Below are 24,945 nucleotides of genomic sequence, written 5' to 3'. Positions count from 1 at the left end.
TTAAAATAAAAATAAAAATGTACCGTTCTAATAATTTTGTCCACCACTGAATTTTGAACATACAATATTTGTGTTAATTTAATGTGCATTAATTTACGTTGTAATTAACACAACAAAATAAAATCCATTTTTTCCCGATGGTGAAGGGTCGATGAAGGCTGGACTTTTATTATGAAGTGTCAGTGAAGATGACGCACAATTACCGCGCGCTTCGTGTTTTTATACGCATGACGTTCTATGCACGAATAATAGTTTTATCAGGGGAGACTCATTCTTAACAGTTTGAATAAGTTTATATAAATTAAGGTGATATTTGAAGTCAGTCATTAAAATCAATGACTTCTATGTAGTAATAATTGTAAATCTAGTTCAAAGACCCCCAAGTGCACTCTTTGTAAAAATGCGGCTGTACAGTTAGATTTGAGTGAGACATTCAGAAACGCGAGCAGTGATGCTACAGGATCCAGTAGGACTTATTATTGTACTTGTGTCATAGAAGAGCTGCAATACTGAAGCAGACTTATGCATTAAAAGAAAGCTAATGTAAGTGCATGTCCACACGGCGAAAATTGTGCAGTGCTATGTCCAGTAATCTAAAAAAGTTGGGTTTTCAGGTTTCATCTTGTCTAAAATGGCATCGGATGACTTGCTTGCGAAGAGGGAAAAAATCCAGAGGGAGATTTTGGCTCTTGAGAGTTCTCTAGGTGCAGACAGCAGCATCATAGACCTACTGTCATCTGACAGCAACAGTGGTGAGTCACTGTCTCTTAAACACTGTTTTTGGACATCACATCCCATTAACACAACCATGACGCCCCCAAATGCTGTCTAGTTAGTAGATAAGCATCTTACAGGGACTTGAGAAAAGACCTATCTTGGAAATATGTACAATCATATATTGATTTCATGGGTCATGGGAATTAAGTTGTCAAAAAGTTGGGGGCTGTTTTGACTGACCACCCAATGTTTAGCTGGATTGATCCTGTCAAAGATCCACAGTAATCTATAATTCTTTACTCTGTAGTGTTCATAAGCCTTTAAAGACACTATCAATGTGGGATTTGGAACTTTCTTGGTTAGGATTCCACCCAGACTGGGAAACTGTGTGGTCAAACATTGGCCTTACTTCTAAAAACCTTAGTCATGTACTTATTCATTTTAAGACTATCCATCGTGTCTACTATACACCTTACAAGCGATACCGCATGAAACTTATACCCAATCCATACTGCAGTTTCTGTAACGCTGACGCCACTGGTACATTTCTACATATGTTTTGGGATTCAACTAATGATTCAACTATTCTGGAAGTATGTGATTTGTTATGTTACATGATCTTACATGTCTACATTTGGATTTGGACCTCTGTTTACTATTATTGAATGATGATTCAAAGTACCAATTTACTTTACGTGACAAAAAAGTGTTGATGGCAGGGTTCACAGCTGCAAAAAAAGCTATTTTACAGCAGTGGATAACCCCAGATACAAACTTGAAGCAATTTTGGATAGTCTCGTTTCATTACATAGTTTGCCTTGAGTGTACAACTGCAAAGATCAATAAGGCAAAGACAACCACTGTAAACACCTGGATGAATATAGCCTCTGCACTTAAAGAGCTTCTTTGAATATTCTACAGTCAATAGGATATTCTCATCCGAATGCTCTTTCTGTATGATATGTGTTGTTTATTGATTGAAAATAAAAAATCATAATCAAAAAGTTGGGGGCTGTGTTTTTGACTTGTGTTCTGTGTTAATGTCATATTATGTTTCCATGACAGATGATGAATCTGATGACAGTGGGCCTGTGATTGAAGGATTGGTAAGAATCTAGAAAGACGTCTGGTTAATACAACACACTATAGAAATGAAATGTAATTTTTTAATAAAAAATATTATTTGCTTGTAACTCCCTCTTGAAGCATGATGACTTGGAGACAGAGAGGCAGCGGATTCAGAGGGAGATCGAGGAGTTGGAAAATACACTTGGTGCTAATCCAGCACTGGCTAACGTATTGCAGGGTAAATATAATATTATTCTAAATATACAGTGATTTTCATCAGCTTAAAACAAATTAGCCTTCACATTCTCCATGGGCACTTTTGCTGAAATTAGTGGGTTGCTTTTAAATATTTGACGCGTAATCTGATAGGTCAGTAGTATTTCATCATAGGGTCTGCTTCTAATCAACCTTTATTTTTTATTTTTTTGGTGAAACAGACAGTGAACATGGAACTGATTCTGTGAGTTACCGCTTTGCTTCCTTCATACATGCTTTTGCTGCTATTTATTTATTTATGTACATTTTAAATTTAAAAAAAAAAATGCTTATACAATTGTTTTACGTTCATTAGAGTGATGAAGAGGATGATGATCATTTGGATCTCCCGCAAAATGTGGAGACTTGCCTGCAAATGAATTTTGTCTATCAGGAGGTGCTGAAAGAGAAACTATCTGAGCTGGAGCAGCTCCTCAAAGAGAATCAACAGCAACAGGTGAACAACAAACATCTGGGCTGTTACAGATTGAAACTGTGTTTTCATGCTACTCAATTGCGTTAGTTAAATTACACTATCACTCATTTAAAGCTGACTGTATCTCCACAGAAAGAGATTGAGGCTCAGCTCTCTGGCCCAAGCACATCTAGCTCCTCCGCACAAGGACTTCCCTCTCAGAAACTCTTTCTTGGATACTTCATGAAGCCTTACTTTAAAGACAAACTCACCGGTCTGGTATGTGATGAAAGTAATACTGGAAATATGTATTTTTCTGGTGCCTGTGAAATCATGCATTTCAGTATCGTTATTGACTTTTTTTGCCGGAAGTTATTTATTCTTTTTATTTGCCTCCAGGGCCCTCCATCAAATCCAGAAACTAAAGAAAGGCTGAGTCACGGTACCAGACCGATTGATGAGCTGAAAATAAGAAGATGTATGTTTTAAGACATTGTGCTTGCTTCTTGTTACTTGAAGATTTTTTTTATATTTAAAAATAAAACACGTGGTAATGTCTTTCAGGGGAGGGTTGGCAGAAGACTTTGCTGTCTAACGCAGTCGCCACAGACATTATGAAAAGGATGCTACAACCCAAACTATCCAAGTGAGTTCCAGAAAAAGGAAAAGCAAACCTAAATATCTGGTTATTGTTGGCCTCGCTGTATATATTTTTTTATTGCATTTTGAGAGCTTGTAATCGTCTGTGTTTTCATAGGATGGAGTATTTGAGTGCCAAGATGTCTAGAGTTGACGATGAGGCAAAAGAGGAGTTGAAAAAGCAAATTGAATTAATTGAGCAAGAAATTGCAAAAATAAGGTAAAGACATTTTAAGCACCTTGTCTCAGAGAGTAAAAAAAAAAAAAAAAAAATATATATATATATATATATATATATATATATATATATAATGTTTGAGACATATATATATAAAATATATGTTTATACTGTTACAAAGCATTTCAAATGAATGCTGTTCTTTTCTTCCTATTCATCAAAGAATCCTGAAAAAAAGTATCATAATGGTTTCCACAAAAATAGTAAGCAGCTCAACTGTTTTTAACGTTAATTGTAAGAAGAGTTTTTTTCTTGTGCAGCAAATCATCATATTAGAATGATTTCTGAAGGACCATGTGACACTGAAGACTGCTGAAAATTCAGCTTTACCATTACATGAATACATTTTTAAAAACAATAAAATAACCTTACAGACTTCAAACTTTTGAATGTTAGTGTACTTATTGTGCAATAAAATGTGTAATCAAACTCAATATCACTTTAGCACCCTGAAAGATGATCAGCTGGTGGGTGAACAATATGACGATCATGACTGGGAGAAAATATCAAATATTGACGTAAGTTATGTAGTTGTTTTATTGACATGCAGCCACATACATCTTGTACTATCTTCTAACATACATTTCCCATTTTAAAAGCATGAAAGGACTTGTTTCTGTGTGGTAGTTTGAAGGTTTGAGACAGGCTGACGATTTGAAAAGGTTCTGGCAGAACTTTTTGCACCCCTCCATTAACAAGTCGGTGTGGAAACAGGATGAGATCGATAAACTGAAAGGAATTGTAGAAGAATTCAATTGCTGCCATTGGGACAAAATCGCAGAGGCTCTTGGGGTAAGAATAGAGACATTCATTCACTTTCAAAATAGCTGCTTGAGTTAATATGGTGTGTATTATGGTTTTTAATTTTTAACATGTTTAACAATGCAACCCACCATTCATTTTAATGTCTTTGATATATTTCTTGTTATTTCCCTTCCAGACCAACAGAACGGCCTTCATGTGCTTCCAGACTCACCAGCGCTACATTTCGAAGACCTTCAGAAGGAAAGAGTGGACACCGGAAGAAGACCAGATCCTCAAAGAACTTGTTGAAAAAATGAGAATCGGCAACTTTATCCCTTACATACAGAGTAAGACAGTTGGGTCTTCTTGAGTTCTTGTACTGGATGTGGTGTATTTGTTCCTAAAGGAGATCATTCTGACTCTGATATCAGATTAGATGAGTCAGAATAGGTGATATTTAATGTAGATGTAATTTTTCTATGAATAGAAGAAAACCAATAAGGGGACTATGAGGAACTTATTCACACATGATGTGTTCTTAAATCCACCTGCACTTTTTTTTAAAATAGTTTATTTTACAATTTGTTTAAAATGCAAAAATGTGTTCTTTATGACCGGTTTAACTGATTACTGGTTTACTTTAGTTGTATTTTGAAAACATGTATCATAGGAGCCATATATTTGAAATATTTATTATCTCCATAGTGTCATATTTCATGGTGGGACGTGATGGATCACAGCTGGCATATCGATGGTCATCTGTTCTGGATCCCTCTTTAAAGAAAGGTCCCTGGTCCAAAGAGGAGGACCAGGTATGGAACATCATTTAATTTTCTCATTAAATCAGGATTCTTACGTAGTTTGAAAAGTATGGAAATTGATTTGAGTAATTTGCAGGTCTAGATAACTATAAAAAAAAAAAGAAAACTGAGTTTCCAGAATATTGGAAACTCACCCAAACCAGCAACAGATAAAGGATCAAACGATTATCGAAATAAGTTTTACTTTGCTGCTAGGCGATCGTGCAACATCAAACCACATTTACAGTGTCAAACTGATGTGTCAGAGGTAAAGAACAGAGGTTATTAAGTGTTTTAGGAACTTAGCACAGTTTACCACTTTGAGAAACCCAATGAAAAAAAGAAAATTAAAAATATTTATAGATGACTGTATATAATGCTACAAATAATGCTCTATGAACCATTTATGTTAAATATAATGGTCTGAAAAATGTATGGAATTTTGAAATGGAAAATGTGTGGGAACTCTGTTTAATAACAGGCTTTTGTATCACTGAAGACACAATGTTTCAGTTTTAATATCTGTTGCAGTCACACATGCATGTCTTTTTGCTGTTCCTTAACCTGCTAAAATCACACGTTCACTAATTTGACTGACTTCTCTCACATCAGTTGTTGCGGAATGCTGTCGCAAAGTATGGCACTAGAGAATGGGGAAAAATCAGAATGGAAGTGCCAGGCAGGACCGACGGTGCTTGTCGTGACAGGTATGACACATTTCAGAAAAAAAGTAAATTTATGCTCTGCAACTAATGTTTCAAAATAACGTCCCTGAAATCATCTCAACTCCTAAATCGAACTTGCTGGATTGACTCGTGCACTAAATGATAGCAATACATGGTATGGTATAAAAGATGTTTAGGCCAACTGGTACTTGATATGTAAATGTGAATATTTTTCTCACTTAGGTATTTAGATTGTCTTCAGGAGAATGTGAAAAAGGGGCCTTGGAGCAAAGAGGAGGTGGAACTACTAAAACAGAAGGTGGAGAAATATGGTGTTGGTAAGTGATTTCCCTCTTAAATCTTTTTTGTCATATTTGATATACACTACCGTTCAAAAGTTTTGGGTCAATACAATTTTGTTTTTTAAATACATTTACAAATAAGGCTCCTGCGAGCCTTTTACATATGTTCTGGACACGCCCAAGTTTGTATAACTTTTGGAAATCGATTTTTAATGCATTTTCAGAAATAATAGTATTACCAATAGACCCCATCTCTTTTTATTGCTATATTCGGTGGTACAGCACATAACATGCGCCTACATAGTTATAATTGTCAAATGTTTGCCTTTTGCACACTACTTGCCAGAAGATTAATATTGTTTAAATAGAAAGACCCTATTCCCCCCACTTTTCATTGGATTGAGGAGATCATGCAATATCTAAAACTAGAAAAAAAGAAGATACTCTCTTCAAAGGGTCTCCCCAGAGATGTTATGCAATCTGGCAACCTTTCTTGTCATTTGTTGAAAAATTAAAAAAAATTAATGAAAAAAAGCTGGGAATACAGTCCCAAAATATGTGTTAGGATGATAAAAGAATGTTAATGTTTTTTTACAATGTAATTGATACTTCATGTCTAATGGGTAGAGGGATGGTTTGTGTTGGGGTTTTGACTGGATATTCTGTATTGTGTTGGTTTTTGTGTTATCTTTTAGCCTGGTTAAAACCAGACCATTCTCAGTAGCAACTGAGTTATGGTCAGGCAAAGCTTCATTAATTACTCATTTCCAAAGGGGCGTCACCAACGGACGTCGCTCAAATGCCTCTGGGCGCAATTGGATAGACCTAAAACCAATCAGAGCGATCGTCATCGTGTAAAGCCATATGCTGCGTATGTACTCTTTTTGTGAAGAAAAGGTATTTACTTTTGAATGTGTAGCAAAAAAGTAGGCAGGCTTTGGGACATACTACTTCGTCATCTTTATCGGACGGATCTGTCGCGTGCATCCTGTCACGTAAACTGCCCTGTCAATCATCTTGTCACAGTTAAAATCCTCTATTAAATCTAATTTAATTTCCTACCGTTTCGGAGAGAAATGTAGTAGCACGTTCATCTGTCAGTGGTCTTTCATGGAGACTATCCTCATGTGTTTGCAATTTGAATATAATAATGCATTTAAAAGATGGTGCGCTTCACCAATGGACGTCGCTCAAATGCCTCTGGGCGCAATTGGATAGACCTAAAACCAATCAGAGCGATCGTCATCGTGTAAAGCCCGCTTTAACGTTTCTGATTGGTGCCTCGATTTGGGCGGATTAGAAATCAGCTTGAATGGGCTCTTTGCCAGACTACTTGCAGAGCAAATCTAAATTTGCCGAAAGTTTGTCTGGGTTTTCCCAGGCTAGTTTTCTTTCCTTGTATATTACAAAATCTTAAATAAACAGACCTTGTTAAAAAAAATACATTTACAAATATATTAACTTGAGCACTAAATATGCATATTAGAATGATTTCTGAAGGATCATGTGACACTGACGACTGAAATAATGATGCTGAAAATTCAGCTGTCATCACAAGAAAAAAATACATTTTAAAATATATGAAACCAGAAAAAAAATTATTTTAAATTGTTCTAATATTGCATAATATTACTGTTTTACTGTATTTTGATCAAATAAATGCAGCCTTGGTGAGCACAAGAGATTTCTTTTTAAAAAACATAATCTTTTTATCAGTACTGTATGTAAATAACGAATGACCATTACATCAAAGCCAGTTCAAGATGACTCATCATGACTAATTTAAATCATTTTTTGTTTTTAACTATATGAATATGGAGCAAATCTAACAAAAGTGTGTAAATATGTGTTCAACATTTTGAAATGACTAGTGCAAAGAGAACTTTTAAACCAACAGATTTTATTTGACTTTTACTTTTGAACTCAAGCTTTGACCTCACTGCTAATTGCTCCATGTTTAGAGTGAACATTGCAGCTTTGACACTGGTAGACAACCTCACAATGACAATAGTCATTTTCAATCTAGAGACTGTGTCAGCCTTCAAAAGAGCTCTAACCACTTGTATTGCTTACTGTATCCTAAAGACTCTAAATTGTCTTTATCAATTGAATTTTCCAGGCAAGTGGAGTAAGATTGCCTCAGAGATCCCAAACCGGGTTGACTGCCAGTGCCTGAACAAGTGGAAATTAATGACAAAAACTGTAAGTTCATTCTTCAGTATGTCTTGCAGCATTCAACAAGAATAAATATCATGAATATTCAAACACATTGTTGTTATTTCTTTGTTTAGAGTCAAAATAAAGGCATAAAAAGAGAAATGAAGCAAACAACAGGACAACAAACAGCAAAAAGACAAAAAGTGTTGGGAAGAAAAATTAAAACGGAGATCTATTCCAGCTCTGAGGATGAAAAACCGCTTAAGTATATGGACAGTGATGATGATGATGATGATGGTGATCAAGATCTTCCCTTAGTCGAAGATGTGGAAATACCAAAAAAGGACTATGTACAGCCAGATATGAAGAAATGGATACCTACGAACACACTTCTTATTCCTCAAAGAACTCTCAGGACAGCGTGGGTCCGTCTTCCCTCCAATGAGGAGGAACTACAGGAATCCACTAAAGAATCTGGGTTAGGCCGCATTCGATCAAAGGAGAGCAAGTGTCCGAAAGTCAGACCCATTTTGATGCGCAACACCATCCTGAACCGTTTTGGAAACATGGAAAGAACTTATGTGGGTATGAATCCTCCTGTTCTGCAGAGCCAGGTAAGATGTTTGCTTTCTTCATTCTCTTTTCTTTGCAGATCAATGTAGATTTATATGCTCTGCAGTTCTTCTTTGTAAAATGAATTTCTTTTCATGCATGCAGACGGACGATGAGAAGGCCATGATCAAGGTGGCAGGGATTGATATTAGAGACTTCATTCAGTGGAAGGGAGCATTGGTAATAAAGACATGTGGTTAACAGAGATGATGCTAGATGTTACATTTGTAGTAAATACCATAAGGCCATTATATTATTAATATTTGTTTAAACTAATATAATAGAAAATGGTTGCCACTTGCCAAAAGCAATGGTAGCCTTAAAAAAATAAGTATGATATTGGAAAGACAATATGCCGCCTTAACAGTCTTAAATCTGAATAATATTATTTAAAGTTACATTTGGAAAATATATTTACTTTAAAAAATAAGTATATACTTTGTTGATTATCAACTTTTTAGAGTCCAGGAAATAAAAAGAAAGTCCAGGGATGTCCAGGAAATAAAAGGAAAAGAAGGCTGGTTCAGGACATGTTCAGCCTTAAAAATGACCTCCTGAAAGCTATTACCCCATGGATTGGTAATGTGATCCTGCCTCCACCAGTGAAAGACAATACATTTTGCGAAGGTACAGACCCTTGTTTCACTTTTGACAAAACACCTGAAAATATGTGGTTTAGTTATAAGCAGGCCTGCATGGAGTTTGCACAAAAAACTTAATTTGTATTTCTTGATCAAACTTGCACTTCTTCTGAAACGACTTGTCAGGCAGATTTCTGGATAATGATACCAATAGCTAAAGTGATGTTTAAGTTTTGCCCCCTTTTTTTATGCTTCTACCAAGATATCTCATCATGGAACTAAAATGAGAACCATTTCAATTCAGTGCATTTAGTTAGTAGTATTCTAGTCTTCAGATTCCATGTGGGCCTAGTTATGAGCGAATAGTTCAATGCATATGTTTTTGTTGTCAGTTATTCATTCAGTCAATAACCACTTTACAGGTGATATTGTTGGAATAAAAGCAGCCGACATCCCTCTCCAAAAGACATCAGTGCTTTTATTTTACATCAAAGTAAGCCTAGCATCTTTGTCAACATTTATGATGAAATAAAAGAAACGAAGATTACAGGGTTTTACATGGTTTTGTGTTATGTCTGAAAACAGGCTTTTCACATAGATGTCATGGGTTGCAGAAATGTCATTGAAATTGAGCAAAAGAAAGGCATTAAGGTATTTATTTATCAATCCAGCATCTTGCGTTTATTAGCGTAGTTGTCATACTTTGTTGTAGGGTTGCCTTCGACTAAGAATTTTCTAGTTAGGGGCAGCCCTGCTTTGTTTCTGATATGCTTAAAAATATGCAGTATTTTTTAAAAGAAGTTAATATCTCAAAGATTAGTGTTCTTGTCAATTGTTCTCTCTTGTGTCAGTTTTTCCAGAAGCCTATTGCTGTATGTAAGCCGAGAACAGGTATCTAAGTTTTATATTTATCCATTTTAAAGTATTGAAATAAAATAGCAAAACTACAACATTCAAAGAGCTCCAGTTATTTCTGTCAAAACATGCATAATGTTAATCTGTCGTTTCTATGGTTATATAGATCCTCCTAAAACAGTGGCAATGATGCTTCAGGAAGCAAACCAGAAAGCTGAACACAAGAAACCTGCAGAACCTCCTCAACATTCACCTCCCCTGCAGCCAGTTCATCATCTTGACCCTCCCCAGTTGCCAGACAGGCAGATGATGCCCCCTGCTTTGATTCATCCCAACAATCTTGTCATTACACAGCCAAACATGCAGGAGGCAGTGCAACCTTCAATGCTTAAAGGACAGAAAATATCATTACTACCACAGTCACCACCGCAAGCTATATCACCAATTCCTCTAGCGCTACTACAACAGACACCGCCAGTGCAACCCATCACAACCTCAACGTCCAAATCACCAAGTGTAGAGGACTCAAACAGCGTCCAATCTATGAAACGCACCCGCAAACCTACTGAGAAGGTCCAAACCCTAATGAAAGAAGCTAAAGTTAAAAGTACAAAAAAAGAGTCACAGAAACAAAAAAAGAGCAAAAACGTTGCTTTACCGACCATTACATTGCAGGCACAGCCAGTAAACTGGATTCTTTCCCCCACCGGTTTGGTACAAGTAACTGGTCCACTTTCTGCCAATATCCCAAGCAACCAGATGCTGAATGTGCCAAACAATTCCCTGCTAAATAACAGTACTTGTCCATTCACCTTAACCAATTTATACCCACCATCATCTGCCCTCGTTGTTGCTTCTTCCTCTGTCAATCCTGGCCTTATAAGTTCTTCGGTCTCGAATGCCACCAGCTTCACCCAAAAGACTTCCTCCTCTATGAACATTAGCCCCAGAGGTAATAATTCATGCATCCAGATGCCTCCTTCAACTACTTCTAGTTTAGTATTGAACCAAAGTATGTTATCCCAAGCACCTACCAAAGTTGACCAGAGAGGTTCTCATGTTGAATCTACAAAGAACTCATCAGACTCCTCCTCTGATGAAACCATTGTAAGGCAATGTCAGTCATCTCCATCAACAGGTCCCAGTGCATCTCATGCTGCTTTCAGCATTCTTCCGGTTCCCTTGACTGTGCCAGCTTTAGCTGGTGGACCAACAAATGAAGTGGCAAAGCCTTGTGGTGTTTCTGAAAATGGCTGCTTTCCTGTGAGAACTAGTCAGCTGCCAACTGTCATCCAACAGAAAAGTTTGCCCGCCACAAGATTGAGACCCCTTTGTGCTTCTAGAAGACCTTTACAACGTTTGGCTCCTGTCCCTCAGATTGTAGCTCCATCATTTAATGTTGTTGCTCCATCACCTCAGATTGCAGCTCCATCATTTAATGTTGTTGCTCCATCACCTCAGTTTGTAGCTCCATCATTTCATTTTGTAGCTCCGTCACCTCATGTTGTAGCTCCATCACTTCGTATTGTAGCTCCATCACCTCAGGTTATCGCTCCATCACTTCATGCTGTAGCTCCGTCACCTCATGTTGCATCTCCTTCACCTCGTGTTGCAGCTCCATCAGTAGTACCTCAAATCACAACATCAAATAATCAATTAATCTCTATTCCTGATCCTCCCTCTGATGGTGTGAGCTTCGATCCTCACTTGATATTTCCTGAGCAGTCATCTGAAGTAGATGACTGGATAAATGGAAAAGGTGGAATTCCGATACCTCATCTAGAGATGTCTTTGCCTTACCTTCCACCGTCTGCCGCCAGCATCAAAACACTGACTTCTTTGCTCAAAGCTAAACAATCTCTGCTTACAACTGCAGTGAAAAGCCTTCCAGCTGAGTATCAAAATGACATAGGAGAAGAAGCTCAAGTAGCTGCCATCCGCAAAATGATTGCCGAAAGGTTTGCCTCAAATCCAGCGTACCTGCTTTTCAAGGCTCGTTTCTTGTCGTGCTTTACCTTACCAGCTCTTCTGGCCACCATAAACCCATCTGAGAATGAGAAATGTCAGTCATCCACAGATAACAATGCTGCTGCTGCTGATGATGATGATGAAGATGATGATGATGATGATGAGGTCTTGCATTTACAACAGAGGGAAAAAAGAGTTCACCCACCAGCTGCAGTAAGTTGTGCTTAACATTGAAGCAACCTTTGTTTGTGTTATTTTTAGTTTTCGTGCTAATGTATTTTTCTCTTTCAGAAGATTGAGCTTAACATGAATGAAAACGAAGCATCAGCAAAACAGTTCTCAGGAATCATTACATAAAGACAAAGGAGGTCAAATTACATAGTTGTTCACATTGCATCAGTTGTTCAATTTCCATACCATGCAATTGTGCACTAGTGCTAATAGCTTCAGATTCTGTTGAATCTGACTTTTTATCAGTTTAAGGGACCGGTTAGATATTATGTGTTCTTAGCACTGATTTATTTTACTCCATCCACATGTTTTGTTTGTGTCTTGGCAATTTTCTTGGGAAAAAAAGACACTGAATTTGCACTGACCTGTTGTTAAATTATTCTTAAATTATTTTATACTTTTGTTTTGTTGCTGTTATTGTTTCTTGAATAAATTATGTAGAATTGTGAAATGTCTTGTCATTTATGTTTTTGTATTATAAGCATTTATAATTTGTATGCTTTTTTTATATTATGTGATCATAATGTACAACGTATAGAATCAAAAAGTATGACAGTTTTGCAAATCGTAAATTAATAATATTATAATAAATGTTTTGGTATGTTCAAAACCACTTGATAAAAGTATGGCATTTCTAGGGTTTTTTAAGAGGTCATGAATTGAGAAATCAAATTTTCCTTGATCTTTTGACATGAAAGAGGTCATTGCACTATAAAAACATCCTGTAAGTTTCAGAACTCTTCAGAAAAATTTCAATAGAGTTCCACATGTAATACTTATTTCATATGCAAAAATGTTAGCCAATCATAGCAGTGACCGTTTACATTCAAGTCTCACAGCAGACACGCCCCTTCCAACAGAGCGTTCAAATCAGAGTCTAAAATCAGGGAAGAATATGGCCTTTTATTTCTAAATTATGACCATTTTTGCTGTAAAAATCATCCTACCATTATAAGTGCACCTCAGGAAATTTTATAAAATAAAATAAAAAGTTCAGTTCATGACCCCTTTAAGGTGCATTCTCATAAAAAAAAAGTTGGGGTTTTTCAAACCTACCAAAAGAATGATAGTTTTTAAAAATATGTATTCGTTCATGGACACTCACATGAGATAAACTCCTGACATATCAGTAGCCTGATAAACCTCAAAACAACTGCCAAATTAAGATCATAGACACACACTGAATAAATTATTCAAGGACTGTAACTTCTTTAGAAAATGTCAAAAAACTTTGCATACTGTACTCATTCTGCAACCAAATGCCACCATAGTACAGAGCCCCTAAAGGGACAGGAACGATATCTGGCAAAATACTTTTGCGTCCTTGCAAATGTTTTCACCATGTCCCTTTAGGGGCTCCGTCGTACAATATATTGCAACACCGGAGATTTATTGTGAAATAGAGGGAAATAGAAAGACTGCACTGACAACAGGAAAAAGGGAACTGCTGCCACCAAAGTGCTCACTGAACTTCATTTCCTTTTTGAGTTTACACACCAGCCAAATGTGTGATGTGCATTTGACTTTGAAGCTTGCCATCAAACAACTCTTGTCAAGCCAACAGAGAGCTAGTGTCAGTCATGTCTGATGGCGCAGGAGTTTTGGAGGTGGAAGATGACGATGAGTGCTGGGCACGGCTGGAAGACTACAGAATGCTTCTCATCAAGACCATTGAGCCCTCAAGGATAACACCTTATCTGAGACAGTGTAAGGTGCTGAGCAGCGAGGACGAGGAACAGATCTACAATGACCCCAGTCTGGTTATAAGACGCCGAAAAGTTGGTAAGAGGTTTCAGACACCTAAAGTTTAACTGTTAGGATTTCAGACATTAAATATGCTACAAAATGTTGTTAAAAGGGATATATACTGTGAAATTCAAAGCTTTCAATCTTATTTTCTAAGCATATATTCTTATCTTAACACCCCAGGTAGATATTTATATAGACTTCAGGAATGAGTATTTTTATTCACTTGTAGGGGTGCTGCTGGACATATTACAAAGAACTGGCGTCAAAGGATATGAGGCATTTTTAGAGAGTTTGGAGCTGGACTACCCAGATGTGTACCGCAAAATCACTGGCAAAGAGCCTGCTAGGGTCTTCTCCGTACTAATTGGTGAGTTGTACATTTTTTATTTATTCATTTAGCATACACTTTTTTAAATGTATTATGTCATGTAAAAAAAAAAAAATATGCAAAAGGATAATTGCTCTGATAACTTTTATCATCATAGACCAAAGGAGAATAGCCTTAAATATTGGCAGGCTTTTTCTCTGAAGGTACTCCAAGGGGTCCTTAAAGAGGGCAGGATATATAAACCATATGGAATTTTATTTGTTAATTTTGGACACTTTACTAACCCCTGAGGCCATAGGAGAGGAGTTGTAAATGGTAGTGTAGGTCACATGACAGTAACAACGTGACCACTGAAGTATGCCCGGATTAATTATCCCCTTCCCTTCCCCTTCAGTGCGGCTTACCAGAGTTCCATCTTGGGTCCCTTGTTATTTTTATTATATGTTAACGACCTTAAAAAAAAATTATTTGCAGACGATACAAGTGTATTTTACTCCCATAAAAACCCTGAAACTTTAATAAAAGTAGTTAATGAAGAACTTGACAAGTTATCTACTTGGTTCAAGTCCAACAAATTGTCACTCAACATAAAAAAAAACAAGTTATATATTGTTCGGTATTAAGTCTGACACATTTAAATCTTCAATGAAAATTCAAATTGATAATATCTTCATTAACAATGTTAGATCTGCTCGTTTCCTCGGCGTTATACTAGATGACTCTTTATCCTGGAAACCTCATATTAGTGCCATAAGTACAAAAATAGCCAAAGTGGTCGGTATATTAGGAAAAATCCGGCACTTGATTAACAAAAAAGTTGCAGTTATGTTGTATTACTCAATGTTGTATCCATATATCAATTACTGTAATGTTGCTTATAGGCTAGTACCCACCCAACTAAACTGGAATCTGTTTTCGACTTCAGAAGCGAGCTTTAAGAATAATATATTGTGTAAATCGTAGACACTCCTCTCAATCACTGTTTGCTCAGGCAAGTATTCTTAGTGTTTACCAAGTGAATCAACTTCAAATTGCTTTATTCGTTTATAGCTCTATAAAAAAGTTATTTCCCCAGCACTTTTGTAATATTTTTATTTTTAATAATGAATTTCACCAGTATCCAACTCGTAGTAGTTGTCTTATTAGGCCTCCCTACTCTCGTACGACTCAAACACAGTTTAGTATATTATACAGAGGGTCAAAGGTATGGAACAGTCTTCCCACATCACTTATTGAGGTTTCTAAAGAACAGTTTAAACAGAGAGTAAAATTGTTGCTACTAAGTTGTTTGAATTTTCCATATGGGTTTGTGCTCTAAATCCAATTTTAAATTGTTTTATAAAATGTTTTTTTTTTTTTTTTTTTTTTAATATAATTGTTTCTATGGAGATTGCCACTAATTAAGCCCCTTGAGGGTTTTTCGGCAATTGTCCATCACATTTTTTTGTGAAATGTATAACACTGTCTTTTATGCTTTTGTTGTGAAAACTAGATGTACCGCATCGCGGTACAAAATATGACCGCCGCTAGGGGTGGGCGATATCTCGATATTTACGATATATCGAGATATTTTTTAAACTCGATATGGATTTTGACATATCGTATATATCGATATATTGTTTATATTTAATTCTGATTTCGCCAATTTGCTTGTTTGCCTTCTGTGCTGTGCTCGCGCTCGCCCCCGCAATCCTCCGCCTCCTTGCTTTTGTTCCCCCTCCCCTCGCGTGTTGTCTCATTCAACCAAGTCCCCCGAGTCCGGTCAGGCACATCAATCTTTCCCCGCCCAGCGAGTGCTTGAAGTGCGTCAGAAACAGCGCGCGCGCGATCAGTTGTTGTTGGTAATTTTTTGTGTAGCGTCGCCTCTCGCCGCATTGCTTTTGTTTGAGGGCGCTTAACACACTCACACTTAACATGCTCCCCTGTAGAAACGGGCCTGGCAGCTCGCGCCAGGTCTAGACACGGTGAAAGTTTCCTGATTGTGACGGATGGCCGAATTTACAGGACACATTATTAGCATTAGCCTAAGTTACCTATTCTGCTATATACAGTGTCAAAAAGAAGAGAAAAGGATAAAGGTGGATAAAGACAGAGGTAAAGCGATGTAATGAATGAACATTTTATCTAATTGCATAGTAGTAAGATACTGTAATTTAATGGCAGTTATTTTTACCTTAAACTTTATGCTAGCAGTTGTTCTGAGTTCCCCAGAGGCCCCAGACAGTGTGATTTTGTAACAATCATGTCAATTTTTAGATGCATTTTTATCACTTTTTTTTATTAATGTTTTACTCTACAGTTGTGCAGTTTTGGGGGGATATATGGCATTTTTTTTTATTTATTTGCCAAAATTAGTAATTTAGATATTTCTATACAGGTTTATTAAAAATAGTGCAATATGTATTATTTCTTCCTTTATTTTACAGTTAAATTATTATTTTTGTATACAGGGATTTTTTTTTTTTTTTTAATGTCGCAGAAGCACTTTGTTCCTACATGAACTGCCTACCTATTTGCACGTCAATAAAAAAAGACTGTGGTATTTGGCATATTTGTTTTTGCAGTAGTTTTTGGGGGGTTATTTTTCCTGTAAAGATATCGAGATATATATCGTATATCGAGATATAGCAAAATATATCGAGATATATTTTTTGCTCCATATCGCCCAGCCCTAACCGCCGCTCAGGCCTGCACTGGCTTTCCACAAAAATAAATGACGTGGAGTAATTTGGCTGTATTGCGTGTTTATGTATATACCTAAAAAAAGTAGTAGTATGTGCATGTCTGTCTGTGTGTGTGTGTGTGTGTGTGTGTGTGTGTGTGTGTGTGTGTGTGTGTGTGTGTTTGTGTGTGTCTGTGTGTGTGTGTGTGTGTGTGTGTGTGTGTGTGTGTGTGTGTGTGTGTCTGTGCGTGTGTGTGTGTCTGTGCGTGTATGTATGTGTGTGTACATGTGTGCGCGTGTGTGTTTGTGTGTGTGTGTCTGTGCATGTGGATTTGTATGTGTGTGTATGGGTGTGTGTCTGTGCGTGTGGATGTCAGTGTGTGTGCATGCTTGCGTTTGTTTGTGTTTCTGCATGTGTGTGTGTGACAGTATCATCCTAAACCAGCAACCCTTCGCTCAACAGCACCATCTACAGGCCGATGAGTGTACAGTCACTAAATGTGCACATAAATGAATTTATTTTATACCCCCCCATGGATGAAATTCTACGAAACTTAGCAGAGGATACCCCCAGAGGATGTCAAGTTAATCATACACATGAAATATGGTGCAGTTCTGAACATCTCCACTGAAGATAGGGGCGATTAAAGCAGAATAATATTGCATTTTCATTTTTTATGGGAGGGGCGCAAATCACAAATGAGTGATTATGGGCTAGGTTGATGTGGGCCCTTAAGAGCAACATACCATAAAAATGTCTTCATTCTCGGTGCCACGGTTCAGGTAGTTATTTAGGAAAAACTGCATTTTTTTGGGTTTGGGGGGGGCCCAGCGCGGGGGGGGGAGTGGCCCCCGGGGACCAAACGAAATTTTTCCGTAGAAGTCTAGTGAGGCTACATGCCCACCAAATTTCACGTTCCCCGGTGTTTCGGTGTCCCTGGTATCGTTGACGAAAAATTTACGGGGGCCCCAGCGCAGGGGGGGAAGTGGCCCCCGGGGACCAAACAAAATTTTTCCGTAAAAGTCTAGTAGACCAACATACCATAAAAATTTCTTCATCCTCGGTGCCACGGTTCAGGTAGTTATTTAGGAAAAACTGCATTTTTTGGGGTTTGGGGGGGCCCAGCGCGGGGGGGGGAGTGGCCCCCGGGGACCAAACAAAATTTTTCCTTAGAAGTCTAGTGGGGCTACATGCCCACCAAATTTCATGTTCCCCGGTGCTTCGGTGTCCCTGGTATTGTTGACGAAAAATTTACGGGGGCCCCAGCGCGGGGGGGGGGGGGGGAGTAGTGGCCCCTGGGGACCAAACGAAATTTTTCCGTAAAAGTCTAGTAGACCAACATACCATAAAAATTTCTTCATCCTCGGTGCCACTGTTCAGGTAGTTATTTAGGAAAAACTGCATTTTTTTGGGTTTGGGGGGGCCCAGCGCGGGGGGGGGAGTGGCCCCCGGGGACCAAACGAAATTTTTCCTTAGAAGTCTAGTGGGGCTACAAGCCCACCAAATTTCATGTTCCCCGGTGCTTCGGTGTCCCTGGTATCGTTGACGAAAAATTCAGTAAGGTGACGAAAAAAAAAAAAAAAAAAACTTTGACAATCCCTATATTGTATCCCTATATTTGACAATCCCTATATCCCTACGCTAGCGGCGGTCATAATAAAATAAATCAAATCAAATCAAAAATCAGTTACATTAATTCCACACACTTTCATGCTATATAGAACATACTTTTAACCAGTTAAGAAGTAACTCATTTAAAAGAAGTACCTCAGAAAGTACTGCATGTAATTTTAGACGCAGTCAGTGAGTGACTTCATGCCTGAATGAATCACTGTTTTGAATAAATCCATTGTATGATTGATTCAATGACTCACAAAACAGTCACTTGTCGCCACCTACTGGTGTTCCGATGTAAACTGCAGAAATAGTCACAGAAAATTCCCCACCTCGAATGCTGACAGTCTGTCTGGAAAATACACAGATGCAGATGATACACAGTAAAACGTCCCCATGCTGTTGGAGCATCGCTCGGTCAATCAAATTTGAGTAGCCTACCGACACTAACTGTTTTATAAAATGCAGTAATGTTAGTATTCTAAATGAAATTTGAGAAAATACTAGCTTTTTATCCTGAGTGTCCAGGAGCGATGCTAGACCCCTTGATTATATTGTCATGGGCCTGTATAAAAACTTCTGCTTTATAAAACTATCTCTGTCCACCCAGACACTGCGGGCGAATGTGGCCTCACTCAGTTCCTCATGAGCGAGGTGTCTCGCCTACAGAAGCTCGCACAGGATGAACGGAGGGCGCGACTCGAAGCGTCTGCGCAGGCGGCGGAGCAGCTGGACACCATCCGCCAGCTGCAGCTGCGGGACAGCGAGCTTCACAAACAGCAGGACCGTGTGCAGCGCATCCGAGAGGAGCGTGAGCGCATATGCGAGGAAGCGCGTACACTGAGAGACGAGAACTACCGACTGATGCACGATCTGACCCGACTGAGCGAGGAGAAGAACTGCGCGCTCATGTCTAACAGAGACCTCCAACTCGAGGTGAGATCAGTCATTCCATCAGGATTCAGAAAACAGGAACATGTCCGGGTCATAGTTCAATACAAAATGTGTTGATAGACATAAGAAATGTAATGCACTTGTTTTGTATTTATGGTTGTAACTGTAATGTAACCCCCCCCCCACCCCCCTTTTGGTCCTTTCTATAAGATTGAGAAATTGAAACACAGCCTAATGAATGCAGAAAGTAACTCAAAGATCCAACGGAAAAAGACAGTAACTTTGAAAAATGCCATGGAGCAGAGGCCGAGTCCAGAGATGATCTGGCAGCTGCAGAGAGAAAATGATCTTCTTACAGCTCGTGTACAAGAGCTTGAAAGTGCTTCCAAGGTAACTCAGCCTCACTTATCAGACTACACTAATCAAGATATGATTAAAGATGACTACCACACACAATTCATTCACACAGGTCAAAACTCTGGAGCATGAAAAGCTTGATTCACAGACATTTGAGGATTTAAAGCAACAAAGTCAGGCACACTACCAGGAGCTGGTGAATGATCTCTACAGTCTCAGGAGAGATCTACATGACGCAGAAGAGTTGCGTGATAAGGTAACCTTTGTTTACGTGCAAACTGGACAGAAGTGAATTCTGCTTTGATTTTTATTATGCTTTTCATATTATAACAATACTTTTTTGTTTTTCCTTTTAAATTTAAGTATCGAGAAGAGAAGGATGAGTTGGAACTGAAGTGCACAATGCTAAGAAAGGACTCCAAAATGTATCGTGATCGAATGGAAGACATTCTGAAGCAGCTGGAAGAGGTGATCAAAGAAAGAGACAAGGTATAATCAAACTTTATCTTTGCATGACAGAGCATATCAAGATCGTGTTGTACTGTCTGGCCTACACTAGCAACACTAATTTAGCTGTTTCCCACAATCTGCACCGGAATATAGATTGTGTTACATGTGGCAGCAAATTAATATTGTGTTTGTGTTAATTAATATCAACACAAGGAAGACAAGGAAGTGTAATAAAAGGAATATTATTAACAAAAAGATAGACGAGAGTAACTAACCACTGCTAAAATTAATGGAAAAGGAAATAAAGTACATAAGATTGCTAAATCCAGATGCTTGTGTTGAGTGTTACTATATGGCAGTTACACATATCTTATGGAAAGATAAGAAGAACCTTATTCTGACTTCAACAAATAAACTGATTGATTATTACTGGCATCAGCTATACAAAATCTAATGCAAATTACAGAATCATATACTCCTTAGTAATGTCTGGAAAGAGGTTGGGTAAAGTGATATTTACGTTATGATGAGTCCGGTGACAGCGATGTCTTCCAATGGTTGTGCTGGGCCACCCAGAAAGTGGGCAGAAAGGATTCTTGTTGGATTCTGTTTAAACAGCCTTAAACTTGAAGTGCTGCGGATGCTGATGGGAAGTTTCAGACTATCTGGTACATGCAGATGGAGGATCCCTGAAGCTTGGTCGTTGTTTCTGTTTCTGATTCCAAACTCCCCGAAATTCCCTTCTTGCAGAACTTTCTTGCTTCTCTTTTTAGAGATTCACAGTATTTTCCAACAAAACGCAACAAGAGTTTGAGAGTTTCTTTTAGCAACAACCACAACAATTTACTACAACAGCTTTTTTGTCTCCTGAGGATTTGCAAATCGTCACCTTTCCAATCTAGCAATTCCAGATGAACCTAGGCCAAGTGCTGAACACATAGAGTCTCAGTTTTCATTATCCACTGAAACTCAATCACACTGAACAGAAACTTTTCCACAAATATGTGGAAAGGTGTTGCCATCCTGTTTGCCTGCTGTTCACTACAATGTTCTATCCACCTTATTTTTAACGAAAACAAACTTATTTTAATGTATTGTTGGAATTATAACAGTATTTTACACTGGTTAGTAGAGCAAATATAGTTTCACCGTCTTCTGCACTTTGTTATTGTTCTAGTTATTTACCTATTGCGGCTAATGATTTGAAAGTCTCACACATACACAGAAAATAGCTTATTTCTGTGTTGTAAAATAAGATTTTTTGGTCATTTTAGTTTATATGAAGGCCATTCTCTATGGTATTCAATTGTATTAAATGTATCTGTTCTATGCATTTCATTAACTGCTACAATTGTATGGCACTGCCCATTTGACAGGCTATTTGTACAAGAGAGGAGTACCATTTGGAGAACTCAAAAAATCTCCAAGACAAGGACCAGTACCGCAAACAGATCCGGGAGATGGGAGAACGTTATGATGAACTTCAAGTCCAGTTGTTTCGAACTCAAGGAGATGTTCTTGCTCTTCAAGCAAAACTTCGCAAACAGAAAAACCCAATTCAAGCGGTATGTATGCTTGAAAACCGTTATGCATGTATGAATGGAACAGATGAAACATACATTAGTTTCTTTTTTGTTACTTTGATGTGAGCACATTGTTACAAAATGTATGACCACTGGGTTACAGTTTATAGTGAATAGTAAGCTGATTATGATTTGTTTTATTCCTCAGAACTCAGAAGAAAGCTCTTTGCTCAGTTCATTTGAGGTAATTAAATGAAACTGATTTAAATGCAAAAACCCTTCAGAATTCACTGCAGTTATAAAGAATATATTATATTAGTCAACATCAACAGGGTTGTTTACTTTTTATCCACAGCTGAAAAGTCAAACTAGTGAAGAGGAGGCCAGAGAAAGGGGTGAAAAGGGTAACATTCTCTCATTTTCAGATCAGATCTCATGCTCTAAAATAGATTGTTCTCATTTGTTAAGCATTGTTCCTTTTTTCTCACACAGATATGAGTGAAGAATCACAAAGCCAAACATCTGGCGAGTACAATGTAGGTTGTCTTTGTTGTGAATGTTTATGCATACAATGAAAGTGGCTTTATTTTTTTTAATTGCATTTTTCTTTCTTGCAGTCGTGTCTGTTTTCCGAGAGGATGTTCTCTGAAGAGGACGCCTCAGGTAACTGCAGAATTAAAGGAAAATGCAACTTCCATTACAGGAGGTTTGTTTTTTTATTCTTTCATAGCCACAATTTAACCATTTAATTTAACCATTAAAGGTAGGGTTGGCAATTTCGGAGAGGCTAGCAATAGCAAGCTAGCTTTGAAAGTATGAGATCCCACCATCTCTTCAAAGCCACGCCTCCTCTAAAACACATGAACGCACACAGCCAGAGCAGAGTCTGCAAAGCGTTAAAATTACCTCATGTCTCAAAGCACATAACATTACAATAATAATGAACGTAAACAACTTACAGACCTCTTAAATTCGGAATGAATGCAATGACTGGACGAACATTTTTTGGTCCTGAGACTTCCACAGACGATACATGTTAAAAAAAAATTTTTTTTACAAATTGCCTACCCTACCTTTAAAGCAGAGCTACTGAGAGAAGTAATTACTGTGTTTCAGATCTTATTAAACTGAGTAATTTGTTCTTAATCAATACTAATGTGGTCTTGTACAGGAAACGTGCTTTAAGAACCAGAAAAATCACAGACAAAGAGAATGTGCCGTCCATCCTGGACAACACCACCGGGAGTGATACAGATGGGATGTGACAAACAGCTTTGGACAAGATGAAGAATTGTGGCCTTCTTTGAAAGCATATTAAAATACAATTTAATCACAATACAACATTGTTCTGCCTCCAATGACTCATAAAACCTGATTAATATCATATCAATATCATAGTTTTTACAGTCCAAGTGTGTCCAGTCTGTTGTTATGATTTATGAGTCTGATCTGCCGCAGTACAATCTTTCTGTTGTCTATTAACAAAATATAATATAATATATTTTTATATATTTATTTTTTCTTGAGCAATAACAGTTGAAATGGTTGAATTGTAGCCAAGACTTGGTATGTGCAGAAACTGACACTTGAAACTTTTTGATAAATAAACTTACCCTGAAAAATATTTACTGAACTAAAAAGCATTATTAACCCCAGTCTCATTATTACCCCTATTTATGGGCATGCACTGTACTATGAATCTATATGCATGTGTGATATTCTTATTATTTTCATGAACTGTCTTTGTGAAAGACATTTGAAAAATAAAACAATTCAGTGGCTAGGTAGAATGATTGTTATGTATTTCAAACTTTGTTTTGTTATCAACGGCTAATTACTGTACGAAAATTGAACGGGTAAACACTTCTTTTGAAAGGGAATTTGTTGGACAGACCTCGCACACACCACTTCTGGTTGGACTGTTTACTCCGCATGCGTCACCTGCCGCTGCGTGTGTGCGTGACTGCCATAGCAACGATGAAACGCTTTCACACAGCCTGATTGAACACTTCCAAGACCAAGAATTCAGACAGTCGTAGATGGCATTTGCATAATACAGACTTTTTTTTTATTTTGGAAACACTTATAATAAACGAACTGTCCTGATGGTTTCGATATAGTTTGTTTTGAAATAAGAAATAAGCCAATTATTTTGTCGCTACAATGGCAGACACGCGTGTGTTACCCAGTGGTAAAGTGTACAGGCAAATGTTTGACGCCCAGGTACGTTAATAATAACTATTAACTCGTGTTCATTATCTAAACGACAAATATGTGTTTTACTTATTGTTGATGCTTTCTTTGTAACATTGCGGATCATCTTCAGGATTGAAGACTTCTTGTGGCCTAATGTGCTGAGGAAGCTCTCGGCGCATGTGTTGATTGTGAGTGTTTGTGCTCAGGTTCAGTTGTCTCTGGCTCTCTATGACTCGCGGAGGAAGCGCGTGGCGGATGAAGACGACTGTCTGCTGAGTGGAGAAGATGCTGCAGACTCTGCATCACAGCAGCTCAATGAGACCACTCGGTATGATGATGCTGCTTCTGCTCAGAATACGAATTGGCAATTATCAATTTTAATGTGAAGATTTTAACCTGAAAAGTTCCTCTGTTTGATAGGAACACAATTTATTCAGGTAGAAAGAGAAAGGAGGACCAGGATGATAGTGAAGAGGTTTGGGGTCTTCCAGACACTGTTGGTGAGAACTGATGCTAAAGTGTTTCCACCTTGGAATCTTGTGAAGGCAGAAGACAGAATTGTTTAGACTAACGTTAGAGGGAAGTGGTTGGAAGTAAACTGTACAAAGGAACAGGAGAAGAACAATACATTTTTACATGTTCGTTACTCCATTTTACAGTTATGTATCATACGCAAACCTAAAAATTCTAAAAACTCAAACCTTCGTTTTAAACCAACATTTGTTAAAGGATTATTTAACTTCAGAATTAAAATTTCCTGATAATTTACTCACCCTCATGTCATCCAAGATGTTCATGTCTCATTGTCGTTCTTCAGTCAAAAAGAAATCAAGGTTTTGGAGGAAAACATTCCAGGACATATAGTGGACTTCAATGGGGTACAACGGTTTGAAGGGCCAAATTGCAGTTTCGATGCAGCTTCAA

At 37.8% G+C, this 24,945-nt stretch overlaps 2 protein-coding genes across 3 annotated transcripts; both read left to right on the top strand.

The window, feature by feature from the left end:
- The first annotated feature begins 181 nt into the window (after window positions 1-181).
- Window positions 182-12,695, top strand: snapc4 (small nuclear RNA activating complex, polypeptide 4). Its single transcript, XM_081366366.1, has 25 exons — window positions 182-543; window positions 615-752; window positions 1,783-1,823; window positions 1,924-2,023; window positions 2,223-2,245; window positions 2,357-2,497; window positions 2,609-2,734; window positions 2,855-2,933; window positions 3,020-3,101; window positions 3,213-3,314; window positions 3,778-3,850; window positions 3,960-4,124; window positions 4,273-4,423; window positions 4,782-4,888; window positions 5,489-5,583; window positions 5,785-5,879; window positions 7,963-8,045; window positions 8,135-8,614; window positions 8,718-8,792; window positions 9,074-9,239; window positions 9,616-9,686; window positions 9,779-9,844; window positions 10,045-10,084; window positions 10,215-12,229; window positions 12,308-12,695. The coding sequence occupies exons 2-25, from the start codon at window positions 632-634 to the stop codon at window positions 12,371-12,373; spliced, it is 4,563 nt and encodes a 1,520-aa protein (XP_081222492.1). The 5' UTR covers window positions 182-543; window positions 615-631; the 3' UTR covers window positions 12,374-12,695.
- Window positions 12,696-13,643: 948 nt separating this feature from the next.
- card9 (caspase recruitment domain family, member 9) lies at window positions 13,644-23,217 on the top strand. 2 transcript variants are annotated; one of them, XM_081364839.1, is made up of 12 exons: window positions 13,644-14,029; window positions 14,226-14,363; window positions 19,212-19,537; window positions 19,706-19,885; window positions 19,965-20,108; window positions 20,216-20,341; window positions 21,679-21,867; window positions 22,034-22,069; window positions 22,181-22,229; window positions 22,318-22,361; window positions 22,443-22,488; window positions 22,997-23,159. In XM_081364839.1, exons 1-12 carry the CDS (start codon window positions 13,828-13,830, stop codon window positions 23,008-23,010), a joined length of 1,494 nt encoding a protein of 497 aa, XP_081220965.1. In that variant the 5' UTR covers window positions 13,644-13,827; the 3' UTR covers window positions 23,011-23,159. The 2 variants fall into 2 exon arrangements, with proteins under 2 accessions (XP_081220965.1, XP_081220964.1); XM_081364838.1 differs by having other exon boundaries at window positions 13,649-14,029; window positions 22,443-22,531; window positions 22,997-23,217.
- Window positions 23,218-24,945: the final 1,728 nt, after the last annotated feature.

The sequence above is a fragment of the Scardinius erythrophthalmus genome (genome assembly GCF_964197995.2).
Source record: "Scardinius erythrophthalmus genome assembly, chromosome: 5".
Lineage (NCBI taxonomy): Eukaryota > Metazoa > Chordata > Actinopteri > Cypriniformes > Leuciscidae > Scardinius > Scardinius erythrophthalmus.
This window is presented reverse-complemented; position numbering and strand designations above follow the sequence as displayed.

Excerpts from the sequence above, each read along its gene's own strand:
- snapc4 (XM_081366366.1), top strand. The coding sequence starts at position 632 with ATGGCATCGGATGACTTGCTTGCGAAGAGGGAAAAAATCCAGAGGGAG. Across the intron at positions 2,735-2,854 it reads AAGACAAACTCACCGGTCTG|GGCCCTCCATCAAATCCAGA; the intron begins GTATGTGATGAA and ends ATTTGCCTCCAG. Across the intron at positions 8,793-9,073 it reads TTCAGTGGAAGGGAGCATTG|AGTCCAGGAAATAAAAAGAA; the intron begins GTAATAAAGACA and ends TCAACTTTTTAG.
- card9 (XM_081364838.1), top strand. The coding sequence starts at position 13,828 with ATGTCTGATGGCGCAGGAGTTTTGGAGGTGGAAGATGACGATGAGTGC. Across the intron at positions 20,342-21,678 it reads TGATCAAAGAAAGAGACAAG|GCTATTTGTACAAGAGAGGA; the intron begins GTATAATCAAAC and ends CCCATTTGACAG. Across the intron at positions 22,532-22,996 it reads TGCAACTTCCATTACAGGAG|GAAACGTGCTTTAAGAACCA; the intron begins GTTTGTTTTTTT and ends GGTCTTGTACAG.